Below are 25,521 nucleotides of genomic sequence, written 5' to 3' on the forward strand. Positions count from 1 at the left end.
CCTTCCGCGATTAAGTGGCCGTGAAAATGGTGGAGATTATTTCCCTCTGGCTCAATAAGCGAAGGGTGACGAGGGAGCTCATTAAAAGACCAGTAACCGAACGATGTACTTCCGGGGTGCAAGGCACTTGTACGCCACGCTGAACTACGACGACGATGAACAGAATGATGAATGACTGCTGTCCTTGTGTCCGCCATGGGGAAGAACTATGGATATGCCTCAGGGGAAAATACCAAGACCGCACACACGTGCATAGTTTTTGCTATTCCACCTCATTAAGTTTTTATTGAGTTACCATTACTAAATATATTCGCAAAAACTACCATTAGAACTCAAAAATATTCATTACTTCGCTGTCGTGAATAGACAACATTCCCTTGCTCAACCACAGAATATGCACAATTCATTTCTAGTGAGTTTGTTTTAATTTATTTTTTAACGACCTCGAGTCAGCGAGACACAGAATTAATTACTTACACTTCTGAAATATCGAAGTGCTAAATATTGAATCGCACATTTACATAATTATGTTAGTAACATATGTAAAAATCTAAATATTACGGAGGATAATACAAGCAATGCATAAACTTCGATAACAGAGGGTAATTAAAGATCGTATAGTTTGATTATCTGCAACAATATTTTGATACAAACTATAGCACAGTGTCTTAGAGTTTATGTCATGACACCTGTTTACATGCAGTGACTAAGTGTAGTGGAAGTACGACTACATCGATCATGGCCTCAACAACTAACAGAATTCACTCAGCTAATTTTGATTCCAATCTTCTCTCGAGTGTACAGGACTGAAATTTGATTGAGAACGTTTACGTATTTTTTACTGAATGGTTAATCTTAAGATGTACATAATTTATTATAAGCGTACTATAACGTCAAGTATGCTATCATTCCAAAATACTATAACCACGCTGAAACTCCAGAATACGATGGGAAGAAGTTTCCAATACGATTTGAAACTTCTTACCATCAGAAACGTTTTGCCAAATACTTCGCTCAGAGCTATGTAAGATTCCTTTTCAAAGGGAAATTTCAATATTTTTAAACAGAACATTCTATAGACTGGAGGTAGCATTTAGACGCAGGCGCACAATGTGTTAATGTGTAAGGAGAAAGTATTAAGCGATTTCATGAGCTCGCAAAACTTATTTACATTAGCTTCACATCCCCCTGATCGTACTTTAATCTCTCCCGCTCGAAAATTTTCACAGAGTAACAGATTTTGGATTGGAGAATCTACGGGCGAACTCCTGAAAAATAAGCCCGATTTTACTGACTCCATGACTTGAGCAAGACAGTAATCAGCACTTGAAGACCAAGTAGCCGGCCACGAATACAGATGAGCACTTACTTACCTTCGAATTTCTCGTAAATCTGGAAGTCCAACTTCTCGGGCACGAACTTCGGCTTGGCTATCCTCTGGTCAATCGTCGCTCGGTCCAGCGTGAGGCTGGCCACCTTGCGAAGGACGTTCCCACCTCCGCCGGGGGACGTGCATGAGGCGGCGATCGCAGCCGCGGTGGCCGCCGCGTGGGCAGAATCCAGCGGCAGAGGGACGTCGCTCACAGAGGAATGTCGCCTTAGCAGGGAGTCCTGCTGCTGCTGATGACCGAGTGAGGCGCCAGCTGCGGTTGTGCCGTGCGACTGCAACAGTTGCAATTGCTGGTGACCTGGTGGTGAACACACGAAAAAGTCGTTAAAATTACATTTTCCGCAAATTACACAAAAGTTTCAATCACCCGAATAATCGTAAGCGTACATCTGTCTGTAGACTTTTATTCCCGTTGAAGGAGACGCCAGGACAGTTGGCATCTTTTCAAGGCATCAACATAGTAATGGCTGGTTTTGACGAGGTGAAATAGCTAAGAAGGGGGTAATTTCCAAAAGCAAACGGTTATAGTTACAAATAAATCACTCAATAAGACAGTAGTATATCACCATGATTCACTAATTTAATGACCAAAATCTTCGAAGCTTGAGATACTAGCTCCGTACAAGACCATCTATTCGAGGTTTGTCTGAAACGTTTCCAACCTGATTGTAGCACTCTTCAACAAAAGTTGGGGAATGTGCTTGCACATGTGTAGGAAGGTAGTCACCGCAATTTCAGCCTTTTGCACAATTCGTTGTCATTTGACAATCGTTTTAGTGAGTCGTTGAGAGGGTTTAATTTATTTATATACGAGGTCTGTTCAAAAAGTATCGCGAATTTTGAATTTTCGCGGGTTACGTATATTTGATTTTCAATTTTTTTTGTCGTTATGTTGGTACGTAGGTCTCTCACTTATGCCAAGAGTTCGGCCATTTTGAATGTTCAGTTAATTGTTGACAGCTGTTTTGCTTGGACGTTTTTGGCTTGTCTTCGATTTCAGCCTGTTCCAAAAAATGGATCGAAGAATCTGTATCAAATTTTATGTGAAAAACGAAATTAAGTGCGCGGACACATTCCAAAAGTTGACTATAATATGGAGAAGCTACCTTGGACCGAAGCAACGTTTATCGGTGGCACAAAATGTTCTCAGAGGGCCGAGAAGATGTGAACAACAAAGAGCGTGCCGGACGCCCGAGAACGTCAACAACAGACGAAAACATTGATGAAGTGAAGAAAATAGGATTGGTCAATCGTCGAATTACCGTTAGAGAAGTTGCTGAGGGCCTAAACATACTGATTGGCTCATGCCATTCGATTTTTATCAATGATTCAGGCATGACAGTAATCGCCGCGAAATTGATACCAAAATTGCTCAATTCAACCAAAAACAGCAACGCATTAACATTGCTAATGAGGTGTTGGACTCTGTCCACGACGACCCAAATTTGCTCCAGAGGGTCATAATTGGTGACGAATCATGGGTTGATGGTTATGACGTGGAATCTTAAGCTCAATCATCCCAATGGAAGCTGCAGCATGAGCCAAGACCTAAAAGTTCGCGCGCCAAGTTCGGTCTATTGTGAAACTTTGGTTTACAATTTTCTTCGATTGCAGGGGTGTGGTGCATCATGAGTTCTTGCCAAAGGGTAGAATGGTAAATAAGGAATATTACCTGCAAGTTATGCGCAATTTTTGCGAAGCATCCGCCACGAACGCCCGGATTTTTGGAAGAACAAAAATTAGCTTTTGCACCATGAAAACGCCCCTGCTCACACATCATTACTTGTGCGCGATTTTTAGGCCTAAAACAACACACTAATGAAGCCGCAGCCACCGCATTCCCCAGATCTGGGGATTCCCCCAGTGACTTTTTCTTGTTCCCGAAACTAAAGAGGCCCATGAAAGGACGACGCTACGATTGACGAGATAAAGACTGCATCGGAGGAACTGAACAAGATCACAAAAAATGATTTTTTGAAGTGCTTCGAGGATTGGAAAAAACGTTGGCACAAGTGTATAATATCTTCTGGGGATAACTTTGAAAGGGACAAAATAGATATTTATCAATAAATACATAATTTTTGAAAAAACATAAAAGTCGTGATACTTTTTGAACAGACTTCGAATACCCTACAATCCACCGCCAGGGTGCGTGGCAGGGAGAGAATACACAACAGAATAATTTTACCCGAACCTGACCCTACCGCGGTTGAAGAATATTAGTATGATCCCCTACCGTTCGTGGAAAAAATAGCATCTTAAATGTATCTATTCTATACATAATCTCTCTCATTTTATTTACAATCTCTCCTACCGTAGTACAATGGGGGTAATAATACATTTTCAACATCACTGCTAAAGAGACCTCCTTACAATTAATGCAAGAGCTTCAATCTGTAATTTAACCTTCGCTCCGTGAGTGATTCCCAACCTAGCTCCTCTAAAAATTTTGATAAACAACTCAGTTTATCATAACAACATTTAACAAATCTAGCTCCTCTACGCCGCATGCGATTTAATTTCGCAATCAATCCAATTTCGTGATGATACTATATACTAGCAGCATATTCTAAATGAGGCCTAGCGAGCGAAAGATAAAACATTTCTCTTTAACTTTTTGTCACATTTACCTGGTACTCTTTCAATGAATCCTCATTTTTAGTTAGGCTGTCCACATATTCCCCGCATATGTTTCTATCAGGAGAGGTCGTGAGTGGATGTAACGCCGAAGTATTTAAATGGAGTATAACTGAATACATTTTGTTTGGCTGAGTTTATGCCAATTTATCCGGCGATGCTCCCGTTGGCATACGATGTTGGCCGTAACCAGGACTTTCGTGCTCAGGTCATCATTTATTTTGAGCAATTTCTTCAAAATTTTGGATCTCCCTTGCTGTGGCTACCTACTGCGCAATGACTGGGATATTGGTCATGGGAAACCCATGTGAATAAATGTATTCCTCTAGAATTTCTTCAGGGCAATCCTCAAAGTCGTACATCCGACACCGGTAGTGGACTGGGTCTGTGCCTACTAAAATCGTTGCACAAATAATTTGACCCGCTGATAGTGTGAGGAAAGTTTCATTGTATTCATGAAGAACGATGCTGCACCCCCTGCCACACACCTTTTTGGTGGCTTGCAGGGTATTGATTTAGATGCAGAACGATAGCTTACGGAGGACCAGAATGTGTGGAAACAGAGGGGAGGAATTACTTCTGAAAGCCAAAGATTTACTACGAGAAGCGGTAGATGAAAAATGTCGATGCAGGAATTTATGAGGGAATTGAGAGATTTCGGGGAGGGGGGAGATGAGATAAACATGATAGTGCCTATATCGACTGTGCATTCATCGGAATCTTTCCCAATGCACTCCTCTGGGTAGCAATTTGTTGAAAAGTGGCAGTATTACACTCTTTTGTGATTCACAGGTTGAGTGATTGTGCGTAAAAACTTTCGATAAGCCGTAGTGCCATCTGCAGTTGAGCAAAACAAATCTTCGCTGCTAAGCGTCGGATGCTTATACGAAACCATGTACGGGACAGAAAGTGCAAATGACACTTTTACGCGATCTGCTCGATCGACAAGAAATAAAACGTAACTATGTGCCCTCTTGAGCGCTTTTTGCGGGCGATTTTTTGGGGAAGAGGGATTAACGTTAAAAAAACGAAGAACGTTTTTCTTGCAACTTAAAAATATATCTTTCAGTTGCAAAACATCATTATACACACTTGTCTGTATGTAACATCCTCAGGTAGTCAAGATAGGATGATGAAGCTTCTAGTATTGGAGCGAAAGAAAAAGTAACTTTTAATGGAATACAGAAAAGTCAAGAAGTTACAGAGGAGAGTTATTTGGGTAGGACTTCATGGATCAGTTGCAGTGCTAAATCTTGAAACGTCTTTTATGGCAATGATCTGAACTTAGTATTTATTTCTTTTTGCAAATATATATCACCAAAATAATCAGCAACTTTCCACGATTCCGAGTGTGGCGCTTACAGCCTCGTTCGGTCCCGGAAGAGAAAACTTGCGGTTGTAAAGGTGCGAAGAGAAAATTTTGAGGTGTTTTCTATTTTTCCATTCATGATTACCGCAAAAGATAGAACAGACATCAAATTGCCGCTCTGCGGTTTCATGGTTTACCTTAAGGAAAAGCCTCACTCACGCGGTTTAGGGAATATTAGAGTCCAAATGCATCAACACTGTAAACGAGATCCATTGTATCCAAGCAGCCTGAAATTAATTGCTTTTAAAAGCCGAAGAGTAAGGTAAATATGAATATGTGCACAAGTTATACTCGTACTGCATATACACACTGCATTATGCACAAGTTATGCATATTCAACTGCGAAAATTCGCCAATCGTCGATTGATAGAGAATTAAATCAGCCCGGCAAGTCGAAGTTCCGTGGATCAAGTCCCAGAGGCAAGGAGGCTTTCTTCTGCTTGGTTTCCACCTTCCCCATTAACCTTGTGTTTGCACCATACAAGCGCATCGTACTTGTATGCGTACCTCTATCCTTTTTCCCTCTCCCTGGAAGGAAATTACACCCCTTGAGTCGAAAAAGAGAAAGGGAAGATAACGATATTTAAGAGGCTTCGCTTATCTTTGGCCACCAAGCTGCTGAGGTTTCAAACTTACTCATACAGGTCCGAAAGTAAATCCCAAATTGTGGAGAATCATGCATAGCTTAGTCATTTTTCATTGTTTACATTTAAATCTCAAAATTAAGAGGGACGCTTAAGTCCCTCTTAACTTTGCCGAAGCTCAAATCACGGATTAAATCCCTTGCATAAATTGGAAGGACGTCTTTTTAGCGATGATGTTGAACATTCTTTATTAGCCCCATCGTACTACGGGTTGGAGAGATCATTTCAATAAAATTAGAGAGATTGAGTGTAGAACAAATACATTTAAGATGTCATATTTTCCACGAAAGATAAGGGATCAGAATAATGCTATCCGACCACGCTAAGAGGGGAAGGCATATTTAGAGTCAAAAGTTGTCTGGTTTGTATTATCATTATTACATAGTATCTCGCAAACCACCACTTGGGTGTGTGGCAGGGGGTGATTACTTGGGCTGATTTAAGCAGGCCCGTTAGCATTTGATCCAGTGAAAGAAATATTTAAATCAATTGTTTTAAGAGAAATATATCTGGTAGTAGAAAACAATTTGGTAGCGATACGTAGTTACTGCGAAATAAGCTGTCCAATATCTACGGTTTATTAGATGTGGCTTTAGTGCCACATAAGAAATTGCAGCTAGATTGCCAGCGTAATATTCCCTTGAATTAAATTGGTAGTGGAGAGAGGATAGTATTGTGAAAAGAAATGAGAAAGCACTTTAAGTTTCCCCGAAAGGAAGTGAAAAGTTTCATATAAACAAGCAGGATAACCGGTCGAGCTAGAGCAAGATGCATACCAGTCTGAATTCATAAGACGGTGGTGACGTAATGAAGTTATAATAGGCGATGAGTAAGTAATAGGGGTAATAATTAGTTATATAAGCTAACAGGAACAACATGGATAAATAAAATAGGAAGTCAGACGTCAATCGAAACGTTTTCTTCTGGGTCCAATATATTTCATGTACATGGTTAAAATTCAAAGCGTCATAGCCATTTAACTGAAATTTTAACAGCATTTTTCAGAGTTAATAAGACTGTTAGGAGTCAATGATGATCTAAAATTTTTAATTAATTTAAGATGGTTTGCTAAGAGGAGGCGTGAAAAGCATCCATTTCGTTTCGTCTAATGGAAAAATTTTCAATCTCAAAGGAAACTTCATTTTCTACCCTTGAGTGGATTTGAAATAAAAGCAGATTTTTAAAATGTATTTTTTTTACGATTTTTCGACTTTTTACATCTCCCTCGCCTCTCGATCCTGCCACCTTAAGTTAAAGCATGCGTACTACTCGCAGTGCCAATTTCCCGCGACTTTTCTTCAAGAGTCGAAATCTCGAATATTTGAACTCATAATTTATGAATTAAACAGCCATAACTCCGAGACTTTCTGGCACCGTAAAAATCAGGAGGGGAGATGTCAGGATGATCAAATCCAAAATTGCACTCTATTCATAAAGACCTTTCCATAGCAACCCATACAGCTGGGGTTACCTGACAACATGAATATCCGAGTATTGTGGCGGGGAGAGGAAGGATATAAATTATACTTTGATAATATGTTGTTTTGCCATCTAAGACTAGTGGGTGTGTAAGGTTTAAGGTAAGTGCACCAAAAGTTGATCACAGTATTGTCATAAAACTAAACTTAACCAAAGAGCATGAAAATAAGCCTTGGGTATGCAAGTCACACCAGGTCATTAATAATATACGATCACGATATGGGCGAAAACGATAAGTCGCGAGTGCACCAAATTATCTAGTCATTATCCCTAGTTCAAAAATATTCTTAAAATTTGCTTTGGAGGAATTGGTTAAATAACTATGGTATACGTTATCTTCAACGGATCTCTCAACTTTCGGGACTATTATAATCTATCGGAGAGGTAAACATTACAGGCTTAATAATGTTGAAAAAGTATTTCGTCAACATGAATTAACAACAAATACGTAGAAACCGACACCCATTAATTTGGTGATAAAAATTTTGTATTTATATGTTTGGATCACAAGATTGCTCTCTCTACATTTGGAGTACCTTAAGAGTTGTCTGCTATCTTTACGATGCGTGAATGTAATATCTACGTCCCAAATCTTTTATACAGTATCGATTGTTTCCATTTTTAAACAAGGTTTTTTCTGTCTGGTAAAATACCCTTGCGTACCATTGGGAGCTTATTATTTTTTTCAAAAACTAATTGTAAAAAAACATAAAAAAATAAGCGTGATAATTTGCATAATGCGTGTAGTAAACTGGATAGTGAAACGATTCTCATATTTAGCCTTTGAGACAAAAGATATTGCAATTTAAATATGTATTTAAATTGCTACCTTTGCATAATTATTTTACAACGGGATCAGCGAAGAGTAAGGATGAAATATAAATTTTAACACTCAAGTTTTATCTATGTCTCGATAAAATAATTAATTAATAGCCATGACTGATTTAGAAATTTAAGTGTTCATGAACTCTGCACAGCTTACGTTCCCCACTACCTATTTAAATGTACCTCGCATTGCTTTCAAATCGAGTGTTAAGTTTCGACACTGTATGCCGCCACCGTGCAGAAGCGACACCAGAGACTAGCGTCACGTGGGCAAACTACGCGAATTGTGAGGGAAACGGCTATAGCGCGGAAGGAGGGCTACATGGAATGCACAACGCAGGTCGACTTAATATTTAAAAAAATACCTCTTCCACGGGTCCATGGTGGCATTTCCGTAAAGTTACCTTCGGAGTAAGAACATAGGAATCAATAAACCTCGTTTTTGCTATAATGGAGAGATTGTTCGATCGATAAAATTTTAAAAGCAATATAATGAAATCAATAAGTTACTCGATTCGTTTATCCCATACGCCTTCTTTTAAAATGAGCAAGGCAGTTACGTAAGGTTAGAGTGGGGCAACATTAATTTTCAACCATTCTACAGTACTTGTGCAAAGAAATTTTGTCCAAGCCCGAATAAAATTTTACAAGCCTTCACGTAAGATGATCTGACGCAAAAAAGTATTTACACACGGCAAGACAACCAAAGATTAGTGTACAAAATAGGATGTTCTGGAACCAGAATAGTGGATCTAGGGGAGGATTCTTGGTCCACGGTATTCTCCAATCAAACTAGTAACGTAATCTTGAAACATGGCCCGTGCAAGCTTTCCCTCAAATAAATATTACTTTTCCTCCGTAAACTATGTTTATGCAAACGTGTCCGAGAATCAGCGGGCTGAATAAACCAAAATAAACCTCTGTCTCAAGAATAATCATACGCATTCGTTCAATCTAATAATAAATGCTGTAATAAGCGCACCAGTGGTTTGAGTACCTTAGTACGCTACTGAATAATACCTGAAATGTAAACCTATTTTCAAACAATCAATTATAATGGGTACTTGAGAAACGGCTCGTTAAAATAAATTACTTTCCAAAATGTACTCCAAAATCGTAGTGACAAAAATTAAAGGAAGAAATTAAAATGAGCTAGTTCTTAGGTGAATGCATATTGGCCGGAACACTTATACCTCGTACCTATTATATCCATGGAATATCTGATGACATTTTTAGCCACTAATCCCAGGCCGAAGTGCATAGGGGTAGTTGTTCTCTCAAAGATTGTTATCACTAAACTGCAATGGAAAATTTTTATCGAGGTCTAATAGGTTAAGTGGTCCCTTGAGTTATAGGATGAATCTTTTTTTTTGCGCTTGAAAGCCCAAACTCTTGCCGGCCTTCATCGCGATTGCAAAAAAAATCACATTGCACAAATGAATGCAAATCAAAATAGGTGTTGATTTATCAGCGATATACCTTATGGCAACTGATGACTCAAATTAAAGGAAAGGCAACCGGGCCATCTGTCATTTGAGCTCTCCCAACTTATTCCTCCATTACGAACCGAAGTTTTCTCATACATGACGGTAGATTCATACTTATTTTCCACTCAAAATTAAGGACCACGGCAATCTATTAAATGACCAAGGTAAAGAAAACATTTGTGCAGCACTAAGGATTACTTCAAAAGAAGATTACACGACAACTTATTAGAGAGAAGACCGTTCAATTTTCATACGCCACCCATTCATACTCTCCTTGATACGTAACTTATATGAGCACACTCTTCGAAATATAAGAAAAGCAAATCAGAAGACGCTGGAAATTACTGGACCAGCAAATTAACTTGAAGACACGATTAATGTGAAGCATTTCTTAATAGGTATACAAGTATTCGCCAAGATTTCCTCAAAAGGAATAGTTAATTCACCAAGCTCCAGAACTATTTTATTGGGTGAAATTATCACTTGTTTTGAATTAGGCCTTCCTTCAGCACGTATATCAATTTGTACGTTATTTGAGGTTTTTAGTGAATAGTTTTTTCCAATTTCCTTCCTCTCCAAATATTATCCCTTTCCCTTACCCAAACCAACTGGTGCTTGCACCCCCTGCCGCATACCTTTTCGGTGGATCGCGGGATACTAATGTAGATGTAGATCCAAAGCATCTATTACGGCTATATAATATAGATGTTTGATCTTTTACTACTATACGAGCCATCTCGTACCGTATCACTCATACCATATGTCGTAAAGTTATTTTTACACTAATGAAATAAAATTTAGGATTACGTATCCAAGGATAATGTAAGGTAAATGAAGGTAGTTGCATTGATTGCAAAAATTGTGATTGAAAATTAAGCCTCTGAATTCAAAGGAAAATAAATATTTCTTCTTTGCAAATCCCCGTATTTAATGAATGATCCGGCAGTATCATCGTCTTCAATAAGTCGAAGATTCCACTTCACCTAAAATTCCATAAAATAATTCGAGTAATCATTCCGAAATCTGTTTTTATTACCAACACATGATTGCGTAGCAGTAGGTAGGGTAGTGATAGGTAGCTATTCGCCACCTCCGCTAACCAATGTGGAAAAGGCAATTTAAAGAAATGTCAATCATGAAATAAATCATGGCACGCTGTTGAGAAAGTCTTGGTGCGGTTGGTACACCTAGCGTTGTGGTCACGGAAGTTGCCACCGGGCACAGTGTTCACGGCGTACATTGGTGGAATTGTGGTGATGGAACGAGCGTGCAACATTGTCACTGCTAAGCACAAAACTAGTCTCCTCCACGAGGCAAGAAGCCACATAAGACCCGTCGTCATTGGACACGCACTCTCCTTGCATATCTGGAGGCACCCCCACAAATACATTGGAAGTCGTATGGGATAAGGGGATTTGAGGAATCAAATGCTTTCCGAAATGCGTTTCATTGCATGACGAGACTTGGATGTTTCAAACGTCGTAAGGTGCAGTAGGTACTCTAATAAATTTTTATCAGACGCTTCGTTTTTCTATGGAGAAAAAAGAGCTTCAGAAAGGTGAAAGGTAAATATTTGGGATTCACCCAAGAGGTCATCAAGTGCAACCGGCCACTTCACAATTTATTTCATCCATGAAATTAAATAAATACAATATGCAAAACCGTTATATACGTATTCAACAGCCATTCTCAACATTAACACCTCTCGCACAACCTCGTCATCTCATTACAAGATTTAATGTGAATAAAAATGTTTTAAGAAACAGAGCAATGCAATAAAACGTACTGCATGGCCAGATTTATCAAAAAACTTACGGGAAACACTAGAATAAAATATGATTTATTACATATGCATTATACATACATTCCTAGTAGTAGTTTTTAGGGGAGGCGACCGACAGCTAAGGTCATTTGCGCCATAGGGGATGGACAGGAAAGGATGAAGGGTGGAGAGAAACCCGGCGTCGGCATTAGCCTACTCTTTACGAAAGGCGCCAAGGGGTCCGCAGCTTAACGTCCCATCCGACGGACGCCGTACTCACTCAAAGTGCCCTCCACAAAGCTCCTCAAGTAGGGATCGAAATGCCTCTGAAAAATATTCAACACCGCCGGGATTTGAACCCGGGCCATACATTCCTTTAAGATATATATATATATATATATATATATATATATATATATATATATACACACACAAACACTGTATATATACAAATCATACATTAAACATAGTTATTAAATTACCTAAATAATTATATATAGTAACTAAAAATCAAGGAAAACTTCATTTTGATGGTGTATTCCTGGTGTGTAATCACCCCCTTCCACACAACCTAGTGGTGGATTGCAGGGCACCATATTAACGAAGATGTAGAAATAATCGTATGCACAAAAGGGCATGTATGTAAAGTCTTGTGAATAAGAGAGAAATAAGAGGTATGCACCGATGAAATTGGTAAGAGGAGTTCTGGTGACAGTTTTCTGCTGAGAAAACCTGAAATCAAGCTTTACCTACACCGAAAGAGAGCGGCGTGAATGGCAAGTGTGTATATTTGGTTATACAACATCCACGTATGACACTATATGGGCTTCGTAAAAGACATTCATGTATATGATCCTTTGTTTACGATATATTGGGTTTATTTACAAGGGATTTACTAGGTTTTGTCACACGATTCTGTCCGCTTATCTAAAGCGGGGAACAAGGTGTTGGTTACACAGTAGTCGGTTGACGGTGAACTCGCATATGTGCTCAACTCGTCGTCATAGAGAGGAGCTAAGTCTTCTCTTGCGCCGATTATATAAACAAAATACGGTAATCAACCCGAAGGTCGGTTTGGTAGATTAATGGGAGAGTTCATCCAGTACTCAGCCCGGCGGCGTGTGCAACTCACACATCAGGGTAGGGGGGGCAGTTCCTTTCCCTGTGCTGGTAATGGTTTTCCAGGAAGATCTGGTACCCAAAAAATCACATAGCTTGGGTGGAGCTGCAGGTGCCCAGAGAGGCTTGCCCGGGAATCGAACCCGGGCCCCTCCGGTCAGTAGCCCAACTCTCTAACTCTGGACCGCCGACTATATTCCAAATTGAAATTTTCAAAATAAAATTCCTGATATACTACGGGTTACCACCGCACGAATGGGTGGGTTCCTTGCAAAAGTAAGAGCCGGTAATAAAACCTTAAAATTTGCGTAGGAGTTGAACTTTCTAGAAAAGGAATACGGAAGGTTGACTTAGCATAAAAATCGTAGATGCAGGGACCCACACAAGTATATCAAAGGATCTTAAATATTTATCAGTCACTCCCATATTTAGCGTTCAAAGAAACATATTATAATAACAACATTTGGTGCCGCCATAATGGGACTTGCGTTCATTAAACGCTTAGCTCAAAATTCTAACGTTGTTTAGGTACCTAATTAAGATTTATATTTATGGAGACTCATTAGTCAGTTGAAACTTTTTCTTACACCCATCGGAGGAGAAGCGAATTTAAGTAGTCACATGAATTTGTGGGCCAAACTGATAGATTTGGATTGGAGTTCCAGTATACATCTGTAAGTGTTAAAGAAACTTGGAAAAACTAAGAAGAAAACAAGGGATACCTACTAGCTTAGAAATGCTGCCGATGGGGAAGAGGTCGTGCCTAAAACTTGCACAAAGGTAGAAGATAATTGGGTTAACTTTTGAATTGATAGACCCTCCTCTCACCTGTGCTTCTTTCTTAGCATTTTCAAATAAATGCATAATAATTCACAATCAACAAAACTAATTACTGTTGAACGTAGAATCTTCTCTCATCTGATTTCATTTCCTTACTGATTCAAATAAATGTTTACCCTTAAATTAGTCACCAAATAAATAATAATGTGATACCATAACAAAGGCTCTTGTAGCGATTTACAGGGAGTCGATGGAACCTAACTCTCGCTTTTTAACCATGACTTAAGTTTAATTACTTTACTTTAAAATAAAAAAATCGTTTAAATATTTTATTTTAATTTATTCTTATTGAGTGGTGTCTGGTATAGTACAGAAACTCGGTCATTGAAGCAGTATGTCAGGCGTACTTTGAATTTATGTTATTGAACTATTCAGATGTGGGTGTGAAGAAGGTAACATTCAAACGTAAAATTGACGGAAACGAAAACAAACGAAGAAGAGCTACGAATGGTGGGGGAGGAGAGAAGATAACTGGGATAAATCCAAAGGAGGCAGTAAATATGCAAGTAGATGCAAAGCATTTTGATTGGCAATTGGATGCTGAAGACTGTGATATACTATAGTAGTAGTTGTAGTTATTAGGAGAAGCGACCAAAAGCTAAGGTAATTTTCACCATCAATGATAGGTGGGTACTTCTGCAAAGATAGGATGTTCAGGGAATGAAGAAAAGATGGACAGAAACGACACGTCGGAATTAGCTTACTCTTAACGAAAGACGCCGAAAGATGACACAATTTAACATCCAATCCGACGTACGAGGTACTCCACGTAGCATCACAAATAGGGATCGGGTCACCTCAGAAAATCCAACCACCGACGGAATTCGAAACCGAACCCTCGGGGCGGGAAGCCAGCATACTAGCCACCATACCAACACGATCCACGACTTTGATAGAGGGGAGAGCGAACGTTGGGTAAATTAGGGGGGGGATTGAAAAGTATAGGAATATTCCAAGCAATGAAGGGGGATAAAATATTGCAGAATTGAAGAAAAGTTCATTATTGCGTGCAGTATCGGGTTGAGTCTTGTCATGTAAGACTAAGAAATGTAGGTGTATGTGAAGCTTGTGTCCATCCCAAACCCACTTTAAACGGTAGACCACAAACTAATTAATACCCCTCGTGTGTTTTAGTGAAGAAAATATCACCATAAACTGCAGGTAACTTCTATAAGGACAAAAAAGTGAGTCTTTAATTGGACTTTAGCCCAATTAAAGAGTCACTCGGACTTAAGTCCAATTAGTCTCACTCCACCTCTTTTGGAATATGCCCCAAGTATTTGGGATCCTTGGAGAAATTTTGGCAAAGGGAATTAGCTAAAGTCCTGACAAAATCCGCAATATTCGTCAAAAATTGTTATAATAAGAACACAAGTGTGACAAGTCTCTTAGGGGATTTAGGCTGAGAAGCACTTGAAACACGAAGAGAACAAGCGAGGCTTTGACTTTTAGAAAGGTTCAGAACAAACGAGTTTAACGATGGCACTAAAGGAATTATAATGGCTCCACACTACTATACTTCTGTAGATCAGACCACAAAGATAAATTAAGGGAGATAGATTCCAGTAAAGATGGATACAAATACTCATTATTTCCCAGAACAATCATGGTTCATAATAGTAAGAAACCGAAGTCATTTTAGAAACTTGAAAAATATTTAATTTACAAGCCGGAATAAAATTAAACATTCCAAAGACATCAGCTATATATGCAAGTGCATGTGTATGTTAGTTAGTAGTTTGAGTGTTTGCATGTGCATGGGTTTTAAAGGTTTTTGCATGAATGCATACCATCTTTTGTTTGTGGATTGTTTAAATTTGTGTCTTTTGCATGCGGTTTTTTTCTTAATGACGGGTGGTTCCCTAACACCCCCCGCCACACACCCTTGCAGCCGCTCGTGGGATATTAAGTAGATGTATGTAGAAGTAGATGTAGTCTCATTAAAGACGAAATTCCAACGTATAGCTTAAATAATATTGTCATTGAGGTCAATGACAACGCGTGTCTCTCGGGTGGAAGAGCTCCATTGTCATTAATTTCCACTCGAATTCACGTTTTACACAACCACAGACTTTCGTTTTGCTGCAAAATCACCAGGCTTTGTCAATGTCATGGTCAGTGTCCGAGTAATCTGCATGCGAAAGGCGTCGTTACACCTTCATTCATTCTCATCCTCTGTCCTCTCCTTCATCTCTCCGTGACCCCACCCATTCCTCATGCAATCTTTCACTGTCGACTTCCTCCTTTCTCTCTTCCTTTCATTCTAACCATTCGTAAACTGACTTCTTTGAGCGTGGCCTAGGTCCAGGTCTTTTTCTTCAATTCAGTTAAAATAAAGATTTCATTAAATTCGACAATTAGGTTCATAGAGTATGAATGCATGAACAATTTAATATTTTTTCTAGGCTGTCTTCCAATCCTCCTCCATAGTGGTTTGGCCGCTGCGATCATACAACTTTCTTCTTTTCCACAAGAATGCCTAAAATAGCACCATGCACTTCCATGATTGAAGCCCCTTGAGTGGGCACAGCAGGGTGAAAGAGATCATAGGAGTTCTAACATGACTACCGCGCACAGATAGGGTCGAGTAGGTAGACCTCGTTCCCCAACCCATTTGGGCGGCCGGAATATATATATCTAGGCGTACGGCTGTGAAGGGGTCCGCCGTCCCTCCTCCCTGGCCTCCCTCGGTCTCACGTACCCACCCTCCGACCCACATTCCCCAAACCCCTCCACCCGAGCGTGAAAAAATTAAAGACTATCCACCCCATACGGCTTTCGCTCCACCTGTGCCTCCCTCGAAACGAGAGAAGTACTGAAGCACCTTACAGTTCTAATTTTCCCACGGTCTCACGTTGTACTCGTCTGTCATACGCGAATGGGTACAAATGAGCTTTACAAGTGATAGTCAGTTATTAGGGGTGGCAACCAGGACCTGAGATCATTCGTGTAATTAGGGGCAGGTGGAGGTAATTTAGTAGTGGGAGGAAGTTCGGGGAATAGGGGAAGGGTCGAGAGAAAACTGGCGTCGGCATTAGCCTACACTAGATGATAGCTACCAACGGATCCATGGTTTTACGTCCCGCTCGAGTATTCTCCACATGGCACCCCAAGTAGGGATCGGGACACCACTGGAACATCCTGACATCTCTGTGATAAGGACCCGGACACCAAGGGTGGGAAGCCAGTGGCCTAGCCATAGCGGAAAATCTCTCCCTGAGACAATTGTTTGTGGTTGTACCAAGATTTACTTCATTTAAGGAAGGAAATTGGATAGGATAGGAGTAGTATTTAGGGGAGGCGACCGACAGCTGAGGTCATTTGCGCCATAGGGGATGGGCGAGAGAAAGGATGAAGGGTGGAGAGAAACCCGGCGTCGGCATTAGCTTACTCTTTAGGAAAGGTGCCAAGGGGTCCGCAGCTTAACGTCCCAACCGACGGACGGCGTACTCACTCAAAGTGCCCTCCACAAAGCACCTCAAGTAGGGATCGAGTTACCTCTGAAAAATATTTAACACCGCCGGGATTTGAACCCGGGCCCTCAGGGTGGATAGGATAGGAGTTAATCGACAAATACATATGCGTTTAAACTGTCGTGGGCAGAGATATGTTTCCTGTACATTTGTCTCTAGCACGAGTTCTGTAAACATGTTATTTCAGAGGTCTACAGACCGTACGGACACAATGTAACCGCCGACCACAGTAATCAACTCCAAGTTTAGTTTGATAGGTGAGTGTAGAGTTCATTTAACGCAAACTCAGCGGAGGATGAAATGCACGCATCAGGTCAAGGGGGGGCCTTTCCCTGTGACGCCTGTGATTTCCCAGAAAGATCATGCACCCGAAAAAATCACACGGCTTAGTTTTCCCATAGTGGCGCTCGGAGTCGAATTCACGCCTTTCAGGCAGTAGTCTACCCACTGGACAACCTCACCGTTATGTAACAAATATGAAAATTTGAGAAAGTAACGAGGCCGATGAAAACAGTTCGCACACGGCGGGATTTGAACCCGGGCGGGGAAGACTAGCCGCCGCAACAATCCAATCCCCAGGCCTTCCCAGGGATGCCAGATGGTTTGTTTCAGTCTTCCTTTCTCTTTTTATTAAAAAAATACGTTCCCACCGTTCTCCTCACTCATATTTCAATATCCTCTCGCGCCCTCCCCTACCAACTCCCTCCCCCTCGATCCTCTTATTGTGTGGAAATTACGGAGTGGAATTACGAAAGCGGAACATTTCACGGCTAACTAAGAGGGGCTTGAGTGACTCTTCACCGTCGGGCTCGAGGGGTTCTGGCGGCGTTGAAGACGGCGCGGCGACGTCGGTTCGACGAGGCCCTTCTTCGGAGACGTGGCCGGCCTCGTCGCCTCACATTGCCGGTCGATAAAAACCATCGAAAGTATGAAAGTTCACGATCCCTTTCCTAACCTCCCCGGGATTTAAAACACGAAAATCTATTTAGTCCGTTGTCTACCCATTGCGGCTACTGGGCGACTGTCACGTACAATGAAACTAGAACCTGATGGATCAATGGTTCTATAAATATTCTAATTCAGGTCAGTTTCAATTCTTAAACAGACGATTTAAAGCATTTTCAGATTAATGATAATTTATAACGATTTTTCTACCTGAGCAATCTCCATAGGCATTGTCAAGTCGTGGTTCCATGTACTGAGGTATTGATGATAACGGCTTTCTTAAACAACTGAGTTCATCAAATGCCTAGATTCAGATGTGATATTGCGGAATGTGAACATGATAGCTAGTTAAATAATCACATTATTCCATGAAGTAAATATTTATTAAGATGCTAGCTTTGAGGTTGATTCTTCGTCCTCGGGTCTTCTTATCTAACAAGCTAATTGATTTCATATAAAAATGTTTCAAAGGAACAATAGGGTTTTGGTTTAGGAAATGGAAAGATAGTAGGGACGTTAAAATTCTTAAGGAATATAAGAATAGTTGACCATGGCATCGGCAGTGATATGATGTGATTAAACCATTAATTGTAAGTTAAATTAAAAGTTGATTTTTCCAAAGGCTAAATGTGTAAGCGCTGGTACATACCGTGTTCTTCCGTCCATTATACGGAAGTGAAACTTTCTTTATCAAAGGGCTACGGCTTTTATCGAAGAATCTCTTCAGCCCGATCAGCACCAGCACCCAAAGGCAGTCATATGCTCGTCTATTTCAGTCCCGCTTTCACATTGATAGGCGAGATCGAGTCGAAAATCTCACGACATTTTAGATAAAAAGGTAATTATGGTGTAATACACTCATCCGTAATATTAAGCTTGAGGATTAAACTATTCGCACACTGTATTAAATCAGTTACCACATTAGTGGCGACATCAATTTAACCACTTGATAGATTAAAGTGACGCATGAGAATATATTTTTTGCTTGAATCCTAACATTTTACCTTGTTTTATTTATTAAGTTAGCACACATCCGAAAACATCGAATTTGGCCTTCACGTCGGACTTTTTAACAATGACATAACATCAGAGACAATTACAAACACCCAAGCCCTAGGTTGTGGAAAACCCACCTCAGCGGGAATCGAACCCGCGCCTCTAGGTTGGCAGGAAAGGATGTTACCCCGCCGCCACCTGGGCCGGAAACAATACTTAAATAAAACTGAAATCTTCAATAATACTAAATCTTAATAATCCTCTTTATTCATAAGAGGTAGGCTCAAGCGATAAAAAGGTGAATTTAAAATGAAAAGGGATCTCGGAAAGATTAATTAGGCTTATCATCTAACATGAAGGCCGTGCATTTTAAATGGACTGAATGCTTCGCTACGTTTTACTGATTGCAAATATTCTTTCAAAAAGAAATAAAAATAATCGCCAAAGAGTTTTCAATTTCCAGTCGAGTTCGTAACGATGAGACGACCAATGTCACCGGGGAGAAGTGAATGAAATGTGGCGGACCGCAAAGTCGTAAAGGCCTGGAAAAAAAACGCATAGAATCTCAAGTGACTAATGAAAAGGACGACTACTGCATTTCACCGTAGAGCAATGGAAGGATTGCAAAGGAAAAGAATGAACGAGTCCAGAAATAAAAAAGACCGCAGAAGTCCTGGTTGAATGCGGTTTCTGATACTCATCAGTGTGTGTCACAGAAGAAGCCTGAGAAATCTCGGTACCTACATAAAAACATACATACAATGGATGAAGCTGAGGAGAGAGAGAACAAGGATATGAAAGTGTGAAGGACAGAGGGTGTGACTGGGGACAGCGAAGCCCCGGAAAAATGCTTTGCGGAGAGACGCCTCCTGCATGAGAAAATTTAGAAGTGCATTAATAAATCCATGTTCGAGGCATATTCACACATTGGTCATGATTTTGAATAATTGTGACAGGTTTTAATGAATTCGTTTTTTTCATCGATTAGAGACGCCTATCGTCTTTGCGTTTGTGTAGCGTTGCCATTCAATTTTATCATTTATTTTAAACTTAACAATATGTGACGTAAACACCAAAATTATTATGCTGTCATGCCTAATTGCTACGGAACGCCGTACGTGAATCCTTCCGATTTTAACAATCATGTCATATACAACGGCGTGGTTTAGAAGCAAAGTCAACACAGGGCTGGATTAGGAAGACAAACGTAGTAAGTATGACTGACATTGAAAAATAAATAAATAACCAATTAATTCTTCTCCGTCCATTATTATTAAGTTCGACCCACTACTCTTGCTCTTGACTCCTTGAACCTGTGAAATTTACAATAAATTTTTAAGTCATGTATTACTATCAGAATGCGGCCCTTCGAGCTATTTTTTTCTCTGGTTCGGTTCCTCAGACTTCCATATCCGACCACTCTTTTTTCTTCCTCAGCTCAAAAGATCGCTTATGCTCTAATGTTAGTGGCAACTTTTTCGTCTCCTTTCGCCTCACTCAATATGGAGTATTGTAAACTGCATTGAATAAGGACTATTTCAACCAATATGACCAACAATCCATTAAACGTGAATTTCTCAGCAAAAGTACTTTAATGCGATCCACGAAAACAACCTTTCGAATTGACCACTTCTGTGTCTAAATATGTCTCGTTCGCACAAGACTTTAAAATGCAGCTTGAAGTGTCCCCATCAAATCAAAATACTAATTAGATAGCAGATGTCATGACGTTCAAATCGAGAGTCCATTTAAATTGACGGCGAGCCCCTGCTTACATTGAGGGCAGTCACGTTTTTTTTATAATGAGGTAGCGTACGCTTTTCGTTAAGATGATGTTTTGTTTCTCCTTCCTCGTGGTTCTCAAGTAATGTAATGCATCCTAAAGCGAGAAATGTCTAAAAAAAAGTGACAAAAAATAGCCAACATTTAATTTGCTCGCGCTGATCTGAATAATGTTTGAGGAAATAATACTCGTAAGAAAGTAAAAGAATAAAGAGAATGGAAAGGACGATCGAAAGTCACCGATTACACGGAGTGAGTTATAACTGCTGTAACATGAATACGCATGGAAAAACATGAATGAAAAAAATATTTCATAAACACAAGAACTTCTAGGAATGATCAGGCTATGGAATTGGTGCTTTAAGTCTGTTTTCAAATTATTAATAGGTGTCGCTACCATAAATGGAGATATAGGAGGCAATTTAAGATAAAGGTACATGCTATAAATGAATGGTGTATTTAAAAAGCGCTGTGATGTCGATGAAACAATAGGACGTGAAGATCTTCCCGAGCCATTGTTAGGAGGGAAACTTCCAAAACTCCTACTGCCGGCATCCCACTGACCCACCTTACCTCACGACACCTATTCCTAGTCCACTAAAACGCTTCATTTTCTGTGTCAAACCTGGCCGACCTTGAGTAAAGATGTAAATAAAAGATAAGGGAACATTTTTATAAGGAGCGTAGTTTTATACAGCTCATAAACTTGTTCGTAGATTGAAATATTGAGATATAGATGTGGAAAAGAATGGAAAAGTACAATAGATGGCAGGAAAAACAAACGAACAAATGCTAGGCGCGGTAGGGAAAATAAGAATGTTGCTTGGAGAAATTAAACGCGGACGAATAAATAGGGTGCAGGGTATTTTGAAAAGCAATTGAATGTTGAAGTCTGTAGTTGTGTGTGCGAGTGTATTTGGTAAGTGAGGTAGGAGGAGGAAAATATCAGGGATTTTTGATGGAATGAAGGTAGGCAGAGAGCAGACATGCGAAGTTGAAGGATGGCTCATTGTATTGCAGGGAGTTACGACGACATTGCCGTGTTCTTAGAGGCTCAAGATTGCAGTTATGATTAGTCGACATGGCCATTCAAAACCTAGCTTATCCGGTTACCTACATTTATGAACATTTCCTTATGGATTGGACATGGAACTGTCGGGAATTAGTGGACGTTCGTCAACGTTTACGGCCTGATGAAAAAACTACTCCCATATTCGGGGGGATAGATTGTGAGAACACAATATATTGAAGTCACACTAATGAAAAGGTAGGACGGAGGGAAAATTATCGCCTCCGAAGGAAATGCAAAACTCTTGCACTTCCTTCGGTTGGCTCTCGAAAACCTCTCCGGAAAGGACATTGGGGCTTAATTATCCATTTAAATGCTTCGTGAACACCCGCGGCACTGCCATTTCCTCACCGATACTCTTCGCGAATTACAACCACGAAATGCAAAATTAACATCGGAAGAAGACAACTTAATTATGGTATACTTAAGTTGTTCAATCTGTCACTGCTATAATATTTCCATATCGCATTTATTCATTGTCTCGGCCATATCATCGACAAAACATGGCAGTGATACTATTTCATTTTCTAAGCTAGGTGTGAGCTAGAAACTCAAAATTCAACGGCGACCAGTATTTTTTGGACGCGTCTTGTGCTTGGTGATGATTTTATGTTTTCTATTTTGAAAGCGGTTACTTCAGGACTCAAATGACCATTTGGTAAAACTATCGAACCCGGGTGTTAAAGGTCAAATCGTTCAAAGAACAAATAACCCCTTCCTGTAGAATTTAAATATACGTAGAAGCTTAGGACTCCAACAGTGTGTCATGCTGGTCACGTTTAACGTAATGCAACGTTTTATACAGTTTCTGAGTGGAAAAGGGGTAAGCTACCGGATCTCCGTGCCGCGGGTCGCCGGTTTGATTCCTTTTTTTTCCTCCTTGATATCCTTTATATTAGCTTTAGCATTTTGCCCGGTGCTCTACTCACGTTTTAATTTAAAGTCATAATCATTAGCGCGTTGATATAATTTGGTATATTTCTTTGAATGCTCTAAATACAGAGAAAATATTTATGAACATTAATCTCCTTCAATGGCTTTAGTAAAGAAAAGATCACACAAAGGCGCCGAAAAACAAGTCGATATACGTGTCTAATCAACCAGACTAGTTGGTTGGTTCTGAACTACGATCAGACCTACGAAAATTTCACCATAAACAAAGGAAAATACAAACTAACTGTGGTGGCTTTAATGCTGAATAAATATCCATTCCTCTGAGAAATATCGATGCATTCGAAAAAAGTGTACCAAAGCCTTCGGTCCAATTATTTTTGGAATTAAACTTAGCATCATTAATTTTCTTTTTAACATAGAAGCTAGAATTTCGTGAAGTGGTTCAAATTTTGGAGAATTTTAGACCTTCCGTAACACACTAAAAACAACACCCTTCCAGCGAGTGGATGAATCTAATTATTTAGCATTTGCGTCTTAATTTCGTCTAAGCGTCTCCCAAACACTTCAATTTCAATGGTAGAGTTCACCCGACTTTGCCATTCATTTAATGGTGTTTTATTTTCTAGTTCTCCAGATTACTCTAAAGAGGGGGTACGCCATGATATGAATACAAGGTTTCTGTCAACTGTTACTGCTTCCACTAATTCCTACAGTACGCCAATTATAGTAGTAGTTTTGAGGGGAGGCGACCGACAGCTAAGGTCATTTGCGCCACAGGGGAAGGACAGGAAAGGATGAAGGGTGGAGAGAAACCCGGCGTCGGCATTAGCTTACTCTTTAGGAAAGGTGCCAAGGGGTCCGCGACTTAACGTCCCATCCGACGGACGGCGTACTCACTCAAAGTGCCCTCCACAAAGCACCTCAAGTAGGGATCGAGATACCTCTGAAAAATATTCAACACCGCCGGGATTTGAACCCGCGCCCTCAGGGTGGGAAGCCAGTACGTTAGCCCCCGCACCATCTCGATCCCCACGCCAATTATTAACTGACTATAACTATTAATAAACTTGGCTTACTGATAACAACACAGCAACTGCCTGACTTTTTAGGCCGACACGAAGGAGAACAAACATTGAAAACGTGTTCCGAACCCCGAGTTGCGCAAAATTCAGCGAGATGTCCTTGGACTGAAATGAAAGGGCTGGAAATGAAGGGCTGCCTCATGACAACAATTAAGAAGAATAAAGAACCCATAGGAGGATTAGAATAGGCGGTGAGACTCGCATTGTGCAACCAAACCCGATCCCGCTGGCAACTGCACGCATCATTATGGACACATAAGCCACCAAGCGATATTATCATAAGAGCATTCAGATACATAATATAAAAAATATATAAGCATAGCACAGCACTACTGTAAATTATATATATATATATATATATATATATATATATATATATATATATATATATATATTAGAATATTTACAAATTAAATGAAACCAGGACAACCGGATTTCCAAAATAATTTTTTTATGATCCGTAAATGGCAAATATCTAGGCACTGAATTCGCTTCTTCTTCTTTGGCTCACACAATCGTTTGCAAGACTCGACGGCTAATGTATTTTTCCATAGATTTGTATTTTCAGCTAGTTCTTCATCCTATAAGCGACGTTGCACATTTTCTGTGATTTCCGTCACATTCCCGTTCTCAGCCTCCCCCTTCAAGTACACCTTCCATTGCACAGTGATCCCTCCCTTAAGATGCTTTCATGTCGCATCAAGCGTCATCCACACGCCCCTTATTCGCTGCAATGTTTTCAAGAGTGTGGCCACTGTATGTTCCGAAGAAACCCAAACTTAGTTACCTAATCTATTCATTGGGATTTTAAATATCTCCGACAGCACTTAAATCGAAGGTTACCAGTCTTAAGCCAGTCTTCTACACCCTGTTCATCTTTATTCACCATGCTTTAAAACATATGATATCTTATTTTACTTTATTATGTATGTCTGTATATTCATATGCATTTATTGTACCTTACTCCATCGTGTATGTAGGTCCTTATTGTTTTTTAGTGTACTTCACACTGCTATATATGTATTAATTGCGCTATATTTCTTTTATTATTATTATTTTAAACTATATTGCGGGGTTTTCGCAGTTTTTCACCCACTCCTTCTTTGTGGGCGTTTTAATACGAGGGTTTTTTCTAGGGTCTTCATTTGTGACCTATATAGGTTTTCCCCACAAAATTACACCTTTTCCTTATTTATTTTACTGTATATATATGGCTTTAAAACTTTTTTATTTTCTTATATCGCTTTACATTTCCTCTTCTTATTGTTATTGTTAAGTACTTGACGAAGGGTTAAATGGAAGAAGGGACCTTATGGTCACAATTTCGCACGAATAAAGACGTTGATCTATCAACGTATCTATGTGATCTTACTTACCTGGTTTCCCTGTAATTATTATCTACACTTAATCTCTCTAATTTTATCAAAATGATCTCTCCTAACGTAGTGCGATGGTGGTAATAATACATTTTCAACATCACTGCTAAAGAGGCTCCCTCCCAATTAATGCATGAGCTTCAATCTGTAATTTAACCTTCGCTCCGTGAGTGACCCCCAGCCTAGCTCCTCTAATATTTTGGATACCCTACTAAGTTTAATATAACAATATTTTACAAATCTAGCTCCTCCACGCTGCACGCGATCCATTTCGACAATTAATCAAACTTCGCGTATGTATCTCATATACTTGTAATCAGCAACTCAATGCAATTGTATCGAATCCATCATC

At 39.9% G+C, this 25,521-nt stretch overlaps 1 protein-coding gene across 1 annotated transcript in view; it reads right to left on the reverse strand.

Moving 5' to 3' along the window:
* Positions 1 to 25,521, reverse strand: part of LOC139700343 (protein cappuccino-like) — a 171,451-nt gene that overhangs the window by 84,255 nt on the left and 61,675 nt on the right. Inside the window, exon 3 of the mRNA XM_071598982.1 lies at positions 1,374 to 1,688. Within this exon, the coding sequence (XP_071455083.1) occupies positions 1,374 to 1,688 (315 nt within the window). The remainder of the gene's footprint in view (positions 1 to 1,373; positions 1,689 to 25,521) is intronic.

Source organism: Hetaerina americana, unplaced genomic scaffold (assembly GCF_022747635.1).
Source record: "Hetaerina americana unplaced genomic scaffold, ioHetAmer1.1.p SCAF_10, whole genome shotgun sequence".
NCBI lineage: Eukaryota > Metazoa > Arthropoda > Insecta > Odonata > Calopterygidae > Hetaerina > Hetaerina americana.